This window comes from Cygnus atratus, chromosome 14 (genome assembly GCF_013377495.2).
Source record: "Cygnus atratus isolate AKBS03 ecotype Queensland, Australia chromosome 14, CAtr_DNAZoo_HiC_assembly, whole genome shotgun sequence".
In the NCBI taxonomy this organism is placed as follows: Eukaryota; Metazoa; Chordata; class Aves; order Anseriformes; family Anatidae; genus Cygnus; species Cygnus atratus.
In genome coordinates this window covers 20,048,555-20,065,199 of record NC_066375.1, presented here as the reverse complement: position 1 = coordinate 20,065,199, position 16,645 = coordinate 20,048,555, and the positions used below count along the sequence as shown (strand labels likewise).

Genomic DNA, 16,645 nt, shown 5'->3' with positions numbered 1-16,645 from the left:
CTGTGCTGGCACACCGTAGGGAGACGCCAGGTACCCTGCTCTGACTGCACAGCTTGTAGGGACAAACGCTCCCAGCTCTCGCTGCCAGATCTAATGCTGGCTCCGAGATGAAGCCACCTCACTCACCAAACATCCCCGCACTCTCCAGGCCCAGGGGACAAGCCCTTTGGGGGAGGCACAGCAAGGCAGGCTGCTCCCACCCGTGAGCTGGGGCTACCCCATGTCCCATGCATGGTGGGACAAGTGACAGCCATTTGTCCTTCAGCCAGGCCCTCACTGTAGGCAGCTGGGCCCTGTTATGGGAAGTGGGGAGCGAACACAGCCCCAGCCCCCCTGCAGCAGCCGTGGCTGTGCTTGCACCAACTGGGGTAAGGAGAGCACCGCTGGGCTCATCTCCCCAGCCTGCCTGGCTGCCATACCCAGCCCAGCACCCCCAATCAGGGTGAGCAGCCTCAGCCTCTCTGGCTTCCCCTGGGGGTTTACACCGGTGTCCCCCAAGAAACAGCAGCGGGTCCTGGTGCCGGGACCAGCCTGTGTTGGAACAGCCGCTTCCTCTCCCTCCTGCCGCACCCTGCCAAGGGCAGCAGATACGTTGAAACACACCCTGCGTGGAGTCCCACGGGCACAAAGGTGTTCCTTGTCCCAACGCTCAGTGCCTCCCTTGTAAGGGATGATCAGGAAGAGCTGCATGGCTGCAGCCGAGCCAGCCTGCCGAGAATCCAGCCACCAACCCCCCTCTGCAGGCTCCCAAGGCAGCCTCCCCACGCAGCTGACAGCCCCAACAGCCTTCCACCAGGAAAGGCTGAGCACAGCAGCACACAGATCGGATCCTGCGAGCCATTTGCATGTTGGGCAGCAAAAAAACAAGCCACTTCCAATCAGCATCACATCGCCCAACCCCTGCTCTGTCTCCTGGGCTCCAGCGCAGCATGCCGCTTGCTGGCACCAAAGGAAAGCCCCGGCCTGCGGAGGGCAGGCAGCAGCGGGGAGCCTCCCTGCCAACAGGTACCAGGAAGGTCAGGAGATGCAATAGAAAAAGCTGTCACTGTGAGGAGAAAGGTCATTTAGCAGAGTGACTTACGACCATAATCAGTTTATAGGATTTGTTAAGAGCTTCAGGCTAGCCAGCCAGGAACTCGCTGCAGCTGTGTCAGTGCAGCTTTAGCACAGCAGCACCTTCCCACGCCTGGGGTGCAAAGCAAACAGGGTTTATTGATGGTTCTCTGTTCCCTGGAAGCAAGCAGAGCAACAGGGCCATTGTAGCACGAGGCTATCTAATAAAAGGAATCAATTGATACTTCCTGTGCTGCCCGAGCAAAGAATGGCCACAGCTGGTTCACTCTGCTTTCCTCCTCAGAAGAAAGGGGCTCAGAGAGGAAGGAGAGCACTTCCAGGATGTGAGTCAGTGCGAGTTTCTGGCCATACCTACTGTTCAAATAGTGCCATGCAACAGGAGTTTCCTGAGCTTCAGCCTGTGTAATGTGAGAACCGGCCCTGAAGACACAGGAATATATGCTCCATTGTGCACATACTTCTGAAGCCGTTAGTGGGGTTCACCCCACCAGGTAATCCCATTCAGACACACCTGCTGCGAACAACCCTGGCTGAACACTGGCTGCTGCCCTGCCAGCAGCCACCAACAAGAGATCCAGCTCAGAGCTGTGCCAGTGGGAAGCCTTTGGTACATGAGTGATTTGCAGCCTAAGTGATGTTCTGGTTGCTCAGAGGACCCACGTTTCCATTTCACCTCTGCGCTGTCCTCCCCCTCTGCTGGCAGGCAGGCAAACCCTTCCTTGCTTCTCTTCCCTTGGTCTGGGCAAAGCCCTACCTACGGTTGCCACCAGAGGAAGGTCTGACAAGTGCCTTGCACATTGGTCCAGCTGCAGGCCAGCAGTGACAAATTGCTTCTCAATACCAGAGCCAACTGCAAACCCCAAACTGGTCCCGGGGTCAGACCGCTGTACTTGGGGACAGCGAGATTTGTGAAACATCAGTCCTTGTAGCTGTGTAACAATGGACCCGAGGATCTTTAAGCTCACTCGCCCACAGTGCAGAAAAGCAGTTACCAGTCGGTGTACAAAAACCATGAGAGGTTTGTGCAGCAGTGAGAGCCAGTTAGACAGCAGAGTAAGCTGCACAGAAACCCGCCTTAACCCCTGGGGGGTTCTCACTTCAGCACACCTGCCTGCCTGCCTCATTCTCAAAGTCCCATTGCACTTCTCTGACATTGGTATCTGCCAGAGCCACACGAAAGTGACTCATTCAGGGCACAAGGAAGGCAAAGGTAAGATTTGTTCCTTGTGCCCTTGGCCTGCTGGACCATGAGGTCCCACACAGCATAGCTGAATCATGCAAGACCACTGCCCCACCTATGCTGGTTACGTGAACTGTGCTGAATCAACCATATGCCCTGTATTTACAGGAACAAAGGATAAGGCCCATATTTATCATAACATATGGACTTTGGCAGCAAACAAGGGACGCTCAAAGCCAGTCTGCCCTGTACGATAGCACACGCACTCCTTCAAGGTCTTCTGACGATCTCAAATTGTTCTCCAGGTTTCCATTCAAAAAAAAGTTCAAAGTGTCGCCTGCAAAGTTGCTCAAAGCTTGCTATCACTTTGTGGCTGGTAGGAGAACTGGGAGCAGCAAAGGAAACCAGAAGCCTGCTTTTCTGACCACAACCAACGCACACAGCGGTTCTGATGGCATTTCTGTTACACATAATGATGCTATCCCTCTAAATTCAGGGAAAGAAGTGAAGTAAAGCCAGCTGTGCTGACAAAAAAACAACAATCAGTATTACCAACAGGAACACAAGGCTCTCGGGGAGAGGAGAGAAAACACTGGAATGGTTCAAAGTGTGCTCAGGTATTCTGATGTCAGAATGCCAAGCTGTTCTCTGAAAAACAGCCCCATCACTTCCATAGCTATTTTATGGACAAATACTTGGCAATCTGTTCACTCTAACCCAGTGCAGCAGGAACAACCCCTCGCTTCCTCAGATTTCCACCTGAATCCAGCACTAGCAACAGTCACATCCAAAACCAGCTTACAACTCAAAAAAAGTCGAATTAGTGTCTTAAAAGCATTCATGCCTTTCGTATTGAGCTGTGCAAAGCATTTGGGCTCACTGTGGTTCCTTTAAGAAGAGGGACTGTTTGGACATAGCCTGTGCCTAACACACCACCCTTCCTTTACAGGGAAGGAAAAACAGCCAGTCTATTCCAAAAAGTTTCATTAACACAGCCGAAAATGATGAACAACGATGAACATGTCTCCTGGCACAACAGTCAATCTCAATTCTTCGTATGAAGACCTTGTACAGCCCTTCCCCCCTTCCTGTTTAGCCCTAGATAATCAGGATTGCATTAAAGAGCAATTTCCACATTAGAACATGCCATGAATGCAGTTGTTCCACTCAGGCCCAATTAGCAGCGTGGGCACTTCCTCTGCGTCGTCCCTTGCCTCATGTTTCCAGAGGCATTAGCGCTCAGAGCAGACAGCTCTTCCTCCCAGCCCACTTTTTCCTTTCGTCTGGAGCCTGCAGTGCTCATAAACTTGCATTATGACATCAAGCTGATACGAAATCATTATGATTTCACCGTGATTAAGTAAGGAGCAGATGGGCTGACGGAGCTGGCTGAACAACAAATACTCTGAATTGCAGAATGCTGTCAAGAGAAGTTAAAGCCTTATGCGAAAAGCTAACATAGGACCACAGAAAAACTCCGGTTGGAAGGAACTGCGGGAAGGGAGCTAGATCAACCTCCTGCCCAAAGCAGCAGCAGCTCACTTAGGTGCCTTCACCTCTGCTGAAATCTGTTTAAGGAAAAGCACAGCACACAAAGGCACATCCAACTTCCTGGAATTTATAAGCAACACACCTGAAGAAGCCAACTGAGAAAGCAGGCAGAACAAATCAACATGTAAGCTTGAAAAAAAAAAAGATGAAATTCAATAGAAACCACCAAAAAAAAGATGGGGTGGGATACAATGGGCAGGCTTGCCAAAGCAGCAGAAAACATATAGCTTTTGCAGGTTGCCACAATATATTCAAGCACAGATGCTTCTGCACGAGAAGCCAGGGCTTCCATTCATCACTATCACCCAAACACCGTGTAGGATAGTGGGCAATGCAGGGCAACGTTCCTCAGCAGGATGATACTGTAATAGATGAGACCTAAAGCAGTCTTTGTCTTTTGGAGCTTGCAATTGCTTGCAACAAGGAAAAGTTTAAACTGGTTAAAAATAATGAACTCGTATATTACCCAAGTACCCCACCCTCCCAGTTGAGCAAGCCTTTAAAAGGTGGCTGAGTTGCTATAAAGTTAATAAACTGCTTTAAGACACTGTACGCAGCTTAGGAAGATGGCTGAGAGCTTATTTGTCAGTCTTGTTTCGTTACCTGAATTCTAGCACTTTACAGGGAGCACACAGTTGTAGTTCTTGCACTGTATGGCTGTTACAATAATTACTTGGGAAGGGCCTGGGTTTCCTTGCAGAAGTTTTTGACTTTGCACGAGGATAGCAGATAAGAGTAAACCTCTCAACACAAGACCTTTGCAAAGCTGCAACCAAAAAGTCAAGATCCACATAGTTTTTAATACTTCAGTTTTAAATCTTTGTTACAAACCAAATAGATCATACAGCAAATGAGTGTTCAATATCATCACAGCATCTCTTTGAGAAAGGTTGCCATCTTGTTCAGCATGTCTGGCGAAGGCTGGTATTCTGCAACGAAGCACAACACAGCTGACAGTTTCAGCTCACGCTTCTGTGTAGAAGTAAACCCTTAACATACCAAGTTTTAAAGACTAACTGGACTCCACGCTCTTCTGTATGACAAGGCTTGCAGTAGCAAGAACTACAAACCAACGCATTTTGACATGCCAAGCATTACAGGCTGTTCTTGCCTACATTGCTTATTCAAGGGCAGTTTTGTTTTTAAACTTTGATAACCCTCCTAGAAATTTTGAGTAAGTTTAATGAACAGAGGAAACAATTTCTTCTCCTGAAACCAAATGATTTCCTCTAATTTTTAGAGTATCTCATGTCAAAGCAAGAGAAGTGGTACTAAACAATTCCAAGCAGCCACTCTGAAAACAGCTGCCAAGGAGGCATTTCATTGATGCTTCTTCCTCTTACGCCGATGCATGCTGTCAGATGCATTGCCTAGACAGCAAAAATCATACATAAGGACTTAGCATAGTATTCTAGATACCAGTATAGAAACACACCAGTCTTCATCTGAGGCATGGCTCATAAGGCATCCTTATTTGGATGAGCCTTAAAAAAAAAAAAACTTATCCAGAAGAATGAGCTACATTTCTTTCATCTTCCAGGTAACAGAAAGAATGCTCTTAAACATCATACACGTTTCCAAATATGCACAAATCTCTCTGAAGCCTGGCAGACTTTTTGCCTCCCTGTACTCCCAGTTTATCTATCCAATTGTTAGTTAGCACACAAAGCTCTCCAGCTGAAGTTTATCATCTCAGAGCAGATCCTTCCTGTACAGGCAGTATGCATAGTGACTGCACAAGTGTGCAGCCTTGATCCAGACTACCACTCTAAGATGACAGAGTGCACAGTGTAATTATTACCTTGAAGAAACAGGTTTCAAAATGAAAGATCTTTTCAAACAGTAAAAATATGAACTGTGACCAGGAACTCTGTTACATGCATGGAAACTGTCTAAAAAGCTAACATACAAACAACATTTACACAATAGGCATCTGGCAGCATTTTCAGACATTTTTTTAATTTATTCTGACATGCTATAAAGGAATAAATTACACTGTTAAAGAATTACCAGCAATAAAAGTATTTCTGTCTTTCAGCTGGGCTAGAATAGGAGTGAGAAGGAAGACAGCCTGGGGCAGTAACCAATGTGAACTCTGCATGGCGTGAGGCTGTCCCCAAGAACAAGAGTAAATCTGGTCATATCCACTTCACAAGAACTTGAAAGAAAATGCCTTGGTTTAAAACCATCCAAATACTCCATCCAAATTTTTCTCAAAACTAGCAATCACAAGTCAGTCCAGCCAATGCATGACATGGCAGCACTTGTTACACTGCCAATACCGGGTCTGCAAAAGATGCCATTTTACTTTATTAAAAAAAAAAAATCCAATCTTAGTATAGAGGGCTGGGTCTCAAACAACAAGTTATAAAAATGCAAGACTGCCCCTTCCCCCTCAAGGAAAAAATACAAAATTTATTTAAAAACAAAGTGAGGAAGAGTTACAACACTAAATCTAAAATGATTTAGAAAGAAATATGACTTCTTTCTTTTGCTTAACAAATGGCCTTGAAACCTGGTTTAAAAAACAGGGTAATGCAGATTTCTTAAACTGAATTAACAAGGCAAATTTAAAAAAAAAATCCTTACAGAAACAGTTTTTAGTTTTTAATGAACTTGTAAACAAAAAAAAGCTCCCGCTTCAAAATAAAAACAAAATCCCAGATCATATAGATGTTTACAGTGATTACATTTATCTAAGCAACTTACATACAGGTTCAGTTGTAAGATGTTAACTAAATTTTGTGACAAATATGCTGTTTTTCCTTTTATACCAAGAACATTATAGAGTTAATGCAGAGTCCTAAAGATTATCTAGTAGTCGCTAAGTTTCTCTTAAGTCTTCACTTTAGATGTGTTATTTCTAGCACAGGTAAGCAGGCAGAGTCTTTCATACGCTTAAAAACTGGAATCTTTGGTTACTACCATGTCAGCTGGCTCGATATGTTGCACATAGAAGCCAACAATTTTAAGAATGTTTAAAGTGTACAACTTTCAAAACCCAGGGAGGAATAACCAGAAAAGAGTGCACAATTGTGAGCATTTACAATTATCACAACTGTTGCCGAAGACTGTTCATGCCATTCTTCCAAAACAATGAGATCTCATAAGCAGTGTAGTTCAAAGTAAAAAGGTAACAAAAATTGGCATATGCACAATTTTCTCCACTTGTGTGTCAACCATTAGTTAACTTTTCCACTTGAAAAAAATGCAATAGAAAACTGGACACCATGTTTCACTATCTCAGTAATATTCACAATTACAGCTGCTACAACTCAAAGTGCAGCATCATTGACGCTGCCCAGAGCCAGTTTATACTGATATTAAGTTCTTTACACCAAGTAAATGGTTGCCCACAGCCACTGGCAAGTGTATGTATGAACTAAAATTTCTAGGATTTGGGGAGTGACAAGTCCTGCTCCGATCTGCTCTGCTTTGTCCCATCCTCTCCATGCTCAGAAACCTGCAAGATAAACACAAGGGCAACTTACTGATACTGGATGAAAATGAGAAACAGCCTTCAGGGCAGGAGAATTAAACATCAGTTATGGTCAAAGGGGAAAATGCTGCTCCACGTCACAATTGCAGAGTTCCTCATGTCCTTTCCCAAAGCTAATCAGTATTTGCCATCACACTTTAGCAAAAATGCACAGCTCTCACTTTCATCTAGTACTGCACTGGAAAAAAAAAAAAGGCTTAGGCATCAGCTGGATGCCACATTCCTCAAACACGAATTTAGACCAACAATTTGAAAGCAAATGTGTTATTGCCACTAGGAAGCAGGATGTAATTTCATAGGATTGTTTTCTACTTGTCTCAACATCTCATGTTCCTATCCTTGAACGTCAGACTCATCTGATTGCACTGGTGCTCTTCAGAGAGTACAGTAATGTCACACAGACAGAAGAAAAAGAAAACAAATAACTTACCTTACAGTAACTGGTGTTCACTACATGCTCAGATGTACAATGCTCTGGGCAACCAGAACAGAAGTGAGAACCTCTAACAGTGACTAGGAACCCAGCATACCTTCTGTCCTTCCAAGGACAAGGGAAACAACCCATCTGACCCAAAAGTTGGATGTCAAAAACAACTGGGTTTGAGTTCAGAACTCCAAACGACAAGTTTAACGTATCGTGGAAAGCAGAGAGTAAAAAGAACACACATACAGACCTCAAAGAACCAGTTACTGCAAGCTAAGCTAGTCTTCTCTTCTTGAGACTGCTGATATACTCATTTCTGGTGACTCAGCAGCACTGTGCTATAAAGAGTTAACAGGAACATAAACCAAAAACTACTTTGCCAAGCAAGTTTCTACTCTGGATGCCCTTCAAACAGCAGGGTATTCTGTGAGTGTATTAATTTGTTTGAGCAATAGCTCTGGATTTTGCAACAGAAATATCTTCAGAGTAAACTACAAAGCTGACCTCAGCTATAGCTTGTGCAGTCATCCAGAAAGAAACCTACGCAACCAAGTCTTAAAAGTAGCCTGATATTCATTCAAAAATATATCTGGATAGCACCCAGAAAAACAGCTAGGAAACACTAGGAATTCTAAAAAATAGAAATAAAAAAAAACAAAAATCCCGTGCTGGAATTGGAACAGTCATTCCTACTCGCATGTAAATTCTCACAGAAGCCCCAGTTATCCCTTAGTTCCACTGGGACAAAGTTGCGCATAACCCTTACTGGATGCACACAACTGAAAGTTACACTGTTTTTCCATTTAATGTGTTCATCAGTGAAAGCTGATTCATCACTTGAAGCATTTTCTCCATCAAAGCAGCCAAAATTAAGTTAAGAATGAAGGTATGCTCCCTGTGTTGGAGCAAACAGATCAACTCATTGCTTTAGAGGCCCGAGCATTTCAAGTGAAACTGGGATCTCAAACCGGAGGACAAAGGATATATTAACAAATGACACACTGCTATTTGTTCTGGGCTAACAGTCTTTACTACGCAGAAGTCTGGAAAGCTAAGTCCCTTTTGAAGGGTAGAGTGCAATGCTCCTGACTCCCATTTGGTAACTGATGTATGAAAAAAATCAATGCAATATGGCTATCTTTGGCGGGGCTTCTCCAGTTAGACAAGCATCTAAACTACTTACACAGGTATCAGTCAACTGGATGATGCTTTTATTCAACTCAGATACATTTCAAGTACCTCAAGAAATCAGATTTGCATGGGCTAAAGTAATGATATTATCAGAACCAGAGCACACTGCTTGCCTTCTCAAAATAAATCTCTCAGACACAAGAGAGAATTAGAGATTCCCAATTACAAATATTCACTGCTAGTTCCTTCAAGCAGCAGGGATCACCTTTCTTTGAATCAAAAATGAGAAAGAAGCAGTTTGTTGTCCTCATGTATCGGATTACCTGTTAAATAATTCTTCATGGTCAACTCTCGGAAAGAAAACATTTCAAAATCCAGCCCAAACGGCTGAACAGCCTTGTGGTGCACATACCGCTGTCAAGAGCGTCCACTGTTCACTCTGATGATGATGGCTCTTCTCTGCTCTTCCCAAGCTGTTTTACCCAGAACTTGGTAGACAACGTAGTCAACCCAAGGCAAGTTGCTTCAAATTAAACCCCTCAAATTCAAAGTACTATGGGCAACAGAATTGTCAACTATTTAAAGAGCAATAGGGAGCTGGATTCAACCCACAATGCCCTTCACAACTCCTGTTAAGACTACGTAGACGTGTTCACAAATGCAGACCAACAACAGCTGGTAAATGACATGACTGAGCAGTCATGTAGCATACATGACTCCGCCAGTATGAAGAGTGTGTTGGAGAGCTTATGCAGGCATCTGTCTCTGTAGCAAGCCTTTACCATATACAGGGCCAGCTCAAATCTGCACGTGTATCACACCTCGACCATCCAAGGTGTTCCCCGAACTCCCATCACCCCAATGATACATGAGGGATGCTCAAATTGTTTTAATATTGCTATAGCCACAGATTCGATCAAAGGAAGAAGAATAACTGTACTGTCATACTTCAAGGGACTCCTCTACTTGAAAGGGGTTCCAACTTTTTCCCTATGAAATAGCTAGCTGCGGAAACAAGCAGCGAAGTGTTTAGCTGTCAATTGGCTAAATCTCAAAAAGAGATGAATAGTCTGTTCTGAGAAATATTGCCATGACCAAAGGCATCCAGTGAACGATAATGGGACTGCTGATGGGCTAAAGAACTCTGCACTGAAGTGAATTGAAAGCATCTCTCAAATGGAATGATAGATTTTTTTCTGGAGATTGACTGAAACAGTTAGTTATGTCTGAGGGAAGCTGACTGTAACCATTGTTACAAATCACACCTGAACAACTACTGCGCTGTCAAAAGATTGAGCTCAACTTCCCAGCATCAGCAGGGAAGCTCGATCTGTTCAGTTCACCTCTCCCAAGTTCAAAACCAGATGATCTTGCTGTTACAAAAGACACAGCCACACGGTTCCAGAAGAGAGGGACAGGAAGGGGGGAAAAAAGGGCATTGGCAGGCCTACCCTGGAACCAAACAGAATATTCAGCCTGATTAACCTGCAAGAAAAACTCAGTGAAATGATTTCATGTGGAACTGAGTTACAAGAGACAGGAACATCTACAGATGAACACACTGTCAAACCTATGTCATGTAAGTGTCTGAACACGATTTGAAAGATGGTTACGTTTTCATCAAGATGCACATCTTCAGTAGTACTTGCACTTTATTCTGTAATATTTTACTCAATAAATGCACCCGTAAATTGCTATTCAGTACTCTTGTTAACCTGGATATGGTTACCAAGTGGGTATAATTTGATATGGTGGAGCCCTTTAAGCCACTTCCAGACAGCAGGATAGGATAGGCTTTGCTACAGCAGCTACACGAGAATTTAACTGAACTTTTAAAAAATAACCACATATTTCATTAATCCTCAAAGCGACAGCAACATGAGAATCATATAACCTTCTGCTTGAGCTTAGCTGTTTCAGTTCTTCAGTAACTGGCAAGATTCCTCAAAAAAGGCATGTAAAATTTTTAGACATTTGGAATCTTTACTTTGAAGAAGAGATTGAGGCTAACCATTGCAAGAAGATGGGAAGTCTTCAGATGTTTCCCAAGCACTACTTTAATGCTTTGCTGATATTACAGCTTGATCAATCCAAGGCTCACGAACCTTTTCTTCATGATAGGAGAGAAGAGGATGGAGTCATTCCACTGGGAGGCTGTTACTCCAAGAGCCAATGAAACTCTACTAGAAAAACAAATGTCTTCATGGACCTCGTTACCAGTGTGATGGGAAAGGTCCATCAAGAAACAGGAATGGTCTATAGGGTTCAATCATAATACAGACTGTTACTCATGCTTGTCAGTCAGCTGTAGCTTTGCATTCTGCCACTAAATCTTCATTGAAAAGTGGAGGCAGAAAATTGAGGTCTTTGACCATCTGCATTTTTGCTTAAATTACTCCTTCCTGCTTTAACAACCAACCTTTCCACACCCTGACATAGGACTGGCTTCAGCAGTGGGTTCCGAACTCCAATCAGAGCTTCCTATTTCATGAAACCATCCACTCCTGTTGCTTTATACCTGAGTCTATTATGAACCACGGTTTCAAACAAGGGAACTCGTTCACAGCCTTCAGTGTTGTAAAAACCCTTGACTCCAGCAAACCAAGCTGGACTCTCTGTATCAAGGAATCTGACATTTAATGATACCCCATGGATTTTTTTTTTTTTTTTCCCTTCAAGGAACATTCAGATTGAGCCTTGGGAAGACCAGCAGGTATTTCATTTCATCCAGAAAAACAGAGAACAAGAGTTATACCTATGGATAGCTCTTCTGACTAAAGACATCTGGTAAGGTTTAAAAGCTACCACAACACATAAAAAACAACATTTTGATAAACTTTCCATAAAGACTTCTGCACTTCTTCAACTCTGCCATATTATTATTTAGTAGTTATTAAGCTAATTTAATAATTACTAAAACTGGAGTCAAGACAAGAATGTTCTGAAGAGTAGCCAGCAGTAGCAATACCTCAGTACATAATTCAAACCCAGTCTCTCTGCTACTCACTTGAGCAACCCCTCTGGCTTCAGTTTTATCCATACCTCATCGTGAAGAATCAGTTTCATGCGAGGACTAACTGTAATAGCTGTAGCACTGTTTTATTCCAGTGGCTTACTAGGCTAACACTGGCAGATGTACTTGAAAAAAATTTAAACGCCTACAGACTGCATAAAAAATTAAGTGCCTCTTCAGAACTCAGTTTTCAGTTTTTATACAACTGCATCTTTAATATTTCACAACATTTCCCCTTGAAGCCATAACCTAGAAACATTAAAAATAGTTAAGAAACCTTAAGACCCACCACAAACCATCTATATACTTCAGAAAATTGTGACTTGGCAGACCACATTAGTTTAAGGTTACTCCTCAATTTATGCAAGACATTTTGAGCCCAATGGTCCTTTCCTTTAGCTGTGGACTAAATGTCTCAATGCAAACCCACCAGAGAAAGCCAGATCATTCACAATTTTCTGTTTCCAATGTTTGAGGCATACAGAACAGAAGCAAACCCACAGCACTACAACAGCTGGAACAGAGTAGAACCCAAAGTCTCTAGATGCTTGCCTAGTTGATGAGAATTATCCCTTAAGAAGTGTTAGGTCTAGGATTTTGGATTGCATTATATATTTATATATATAAATATATATTATATATGTATATATATAAATAAAAATAAATAAAAATGTCACATTCCCAACACCAAGTCAGTTTCTCGTTTTTGGAAAGTGGTTAATGCAGGAGCAAAAGATGCAGTGGTTAAAATGACCCAACATCCCCAGAAGAAATGATATGAAGAACAAGGACATTTTGGTTTAAAGTTAGTAGTCAAATTCTCCAAGGACGTCTTTTTTTTTTTTTTTTTAATTAGCAGCCAAATATATTTTTTAAACCACCTCCTTGATCTAACACTTAAATTGCCAACATTGTCCAAATTAGTGTAATTTTTTTTCCTGTAACGTCACTTGGTTCTTGGCTACTAACCTTTCATGTTACTCTTGGATTTGTCAGTTTGCTTGCCTGTGGGGGTTTGGGCCTGCTGCCCCTGCCCACTGGAAGAGGCTGCCTGCTGTGCTGCTTTCTGCTTTAACATTGTCCAGTCGAATGTGTAGTCATATTGGTGGTTCAAGGTCCTAGAAAAGAGCGAAATACTTTACTGTAACACATCATAGCCACTTTACTGTTTAGACCGAATCTTTGCTGAAAACCCAGAACCAGAGATTAGTATTTTTTGTAAGCTGCTTTGGAGATTATGAATGATATATGAACATTAAGTATTACTAACTTAAAGGGATTCTTGAAGCAAGCCCAAATACCATCAAACTGTTTTCTTCACTGTTTATGCAATATCCCGCATTTGTAGAAACAGCACTTCCTCACAACCCAGTTTATTGCTTTCTCTGCACTGGGATTCTCAACCTTCTTTAATGTATACAGTTCTGAGGAGAACTGCAGTGTTGTAAATCCCAAATTTATCAAATAGAAATTTCTTTAGATTCTAGGAACTTGGATATTCTTGAAAGACCAGTACCAGCTCCTCATTTCACAGGCACTATTCGCTCTGCAAGGTTGGGTTTGTGTTCCGGTTTCTCTAACAAACTCAAGGAAACATCATAATTCCCCTCCACCAAAATCCACCTCTTGGACACTACTGCTATTCTCATCACCCATCAGCAAATGTGAAAAACTTCAAATTCTTCTACCAAGGGGTCAGTTCCATAATCCACTTGCAACAGAATTTGAAGCATGGGCTCAACTCTCTAGCATTAGTGGTCAGATCATACAACTCAAACAGGAGAATGTTTTCCTTCATACATGACATTGCACAGTATCGTTCCAGGTCTTTTAAAGAGCCATTTATAATCCCTTTTTAAACTCCAAAATCGAAGGAGTCACAGAACTCCGTACACCACACACGCACGGAGCAGCTTTCTACAGTGCAAGTTCCACAGAGTGGTTATCAACTGGTAAAGCATGGGTGAGTTTCTGTACTTCTCCACTTTGAGACTGACCTGAAAAGTATACGGAATAATTGCCTCAGATACATGTAATCTGGTGCCTCTTCAAAGCGCAGGCCACGACAGTAGTTCAGATACATGGCAAATTCTGCAGGGAATCCCTGTAAATCAACAGTATCATTAATCAAGCCATGACTTGCAGTAAAAAGCTCCTTACAATCCTACAGAAGGCAAAAAGCTCTACCTACAATGGAAAAAGAAAACTGTCTGAAGACTCACATCTCTAAATTTACCTTGCTTCTAGTTGTTCCCTTACCTGGTATTTTAGAAAGCTGATTTGATCAGCCAGTTACCAGGTATGTATTCTTTCCCCTGAACTGTAACCTGATGCATTGTCTGCAATCAAATCCTCAGCAACCAAAGCTGCCAATATATAACATTTAAAGCAATTTAATTCTAATTAAACCTAGTTCTTATTAATTAGACCTCTGAAATGAGAAACTGTAATTGTCTCTGAAAATATCCCGCTCTTATTTCCTTGATAATCTACTTGAACATACTAGAGGACAGTTACGACTAGTTGTGAAGACTTAAATCGTGAAGATTTTAAAGAACGTACTAAAGCCTACATTCAAGTAGGTAACTGAATGCAGCATAATGGCATACTACAAGAAAACCCGTGTGTAACAATTCAGCAGTTTGGAAAATGCCACACTAAGGGTGTATAAGTGTGCATATCTGGAAGGTACCACCCTTGGTGCTGCTATTTAAAGTGCAAAACTATCATGTGTTCTCAAGGACCTTTGTTAATGAGCTCATGGCTGTACAGCCCAAGAGGAACCTTAAGGCCTTAAAAGACAGCACTGGAAAACCACTGTTCTGCGACGTGGCTCTAACTGTAACTGACATCCAATTTAACTACATGCTGCATTTGAGATAAGAGGATAACCTGAACAATCTTCAGAAGAACCACCAACAGGTAAAAGCAACCTATACAGCTCTACCTGTTTTACTTACTCAAGGCGGCACATATTGAATATTCACTGTTAATGTTTAAGAACTGCATAAGCCTCTCCAGAGAGCTGGAGAGCACAGCTGATGGTCACCAACAACTCGAAGTATGGTGGCATGAGCTATGCCAAGAAACAGCGGTGGATGCCTGCCCTATTACACACATTCATAGTCTTGTTGGGTGGCCAAACACAAGGCATCCATTGACTGACAGAGCATTATTCAGCAGCAAATGCCATGTGAGACTAATACACTGGCTCTAGTTTTAAAAACAAGAGAGAAAAGAATTTCCATTTCACAGCATGACATCATTTGGAAACTCTTACCTTACACAAAACCTCAACAGGAGTGGACATTTTCTTTTCACTAATCTTTTCATACTTTTGCTTCTTTGTTGCAGCCTGTGGAACATGTAGGTCACAATATAAGAGATATTGTGCAACACTGGATTAACAAGGACAGCAGCAAAAAAAAAAAAGAAAAATCCTTTGGTCAACCCTAAGTATTTTACACGAAATCTCCAAGTCCCACACACTTACTGCAAAGAGAATGAAGGTCAAGCTGGTATTAAGATTTGGATACAGTTTAATACCATTTGTTGCAGTCTGATGCTTCCCTCACTTGGCATAGCTTGTGTACTTCTAGCTGCTGCTTTTGACCATTAAACAGACCAGACTTGCCTATCTACTTGCCAAAGTTGTATTAATTCCCATTTAGTATCCCATTCAAGTTCTGCCTATGTGCTTCAGTACACAGCCATTACAGTAATTTGCTGCTAAAGCGTTCTAGTGTTCCACAAGCTGCTTGCCTTTGGAAATCTAACATCTGCAGCTGCAGCACTATTTGAGTTACACAACACTCACACGGAGGAAGAAAAACAATTAATACATGGAAACTAGTCATTGAAGTCTCTATAACAGAAAAAAGAAATACCTGCCATGCTTACAGTTGGATTCCATACATAATAATACTTGAAACAAGTATGTTTCAGCTAACAATCATTCAGTTTTGCCATAAACTAGACTGAAGATAGCATTAAAGCTTAACCTGGTAGAAAAGAGATTTCCATGCTCTCTGCAGCAATTCAGACAGCCACTAAAAATGTTCTTTTCCACTTCCCAAAGAGGGTCTCAGCCTTGGACAGGACAATAATAATTTGCAAAGCTGACGGTAAGCTATTGTTTAGCATAAATTTTAGGAGAGTCAAACAATACACATTTTGCCTTCTGTACAAGAAGCAGACAGAATCTTTTTTCTACATTCTATAAATATCGTGCCTTGGGAAAAGCTGAAGCTAAACATTATATATAGCAACCCACCCCAAACAAGGAGGCAGAAGTACAGTTCCCAAACATTAAAAAAAACAGGGAGGGTGGGGAGAAAAAAAAAAAAAAGCAACATTACCTACCTTTAATCCTTGCCAAGGCAGACTGGTTCTGTTAAAGTACATCAACACATAGCCTAGAGACTCCATGTCATCCCGGCGACTGTAGAAAAGGAAAGAATACCCCGAATTACAAATTTCAGCATCTTACTACTTGAAATAAAGTAAGAAATCATTGTAAAACTAAAACAAACCAAAAATATGCAAAGAATCAAGGGATAGTTAGTAGGCATTGTGTATTTTTTATCTGTAGCTGCAGTAGAATACTTGGGGTAAACACAAAAACTTTGGAAAATAAAGGAAAAAAATAAATGGGTTTCCCCATTTAATTAAGTAGCTTGGTAGTAATCGAAGTTTTACCTGTAGGAACCAAGGAATACATTGCAAGAGAGATGCAAGATATTAGTCCTAACTTTTTCAGGAAGATCAAAATCT

At 42.1% G+C, this 16,645-nt stretch overlaps 1 protein-coding gene across 5 annotated transcripts in view; it reads right to left on the bottom strand.

Moving 5' to 3' along the window:
- Window positions 1-4,585: 4,585 nt before the first annotated feature.
- Window positions 4,586-16,645, bottom strand: part of CSNK1A1 (casein kinase 1 alpha 1) — a 36,117-nt gene continuing 24,057 nt past the window's right edge. For 2 of the 5 annotated variants that reach the window (XM_035563928.1, XM_035563931.1), the window contains 5 exons: window positions 16,235-16,313; window positions 15,153-15,227; window positions 13,870-13,976; window positions 12,842-12,990; window positions 4,586-7,268 (listed from right to left, as the gene is read on the bottom strand). In XM_035563928.1, coding sequence (XP_035419821.1) covers window positions 7,261-7,268; window positions 12,842-12,990; window positions 13,870-13,976; window positions 15,153-15,227; window positions 16,235-16,313 — 418 coding nt within the window. In that variant the 3' untranslated portion in view covers window positions 4,586-7,260. Of the gene's footprint in view, window positions 7,269-12,836; window positions 12,991-13,869; window positions 13,977-15,152; window positions 15,228-16,234; window positions 16,314-16,645 lie in introns of those variants that run through there. The other 3 variants (XM_035563930.1, XM_035563932.1, XM_035563929.1) reach the window with 2 other exon arrangements.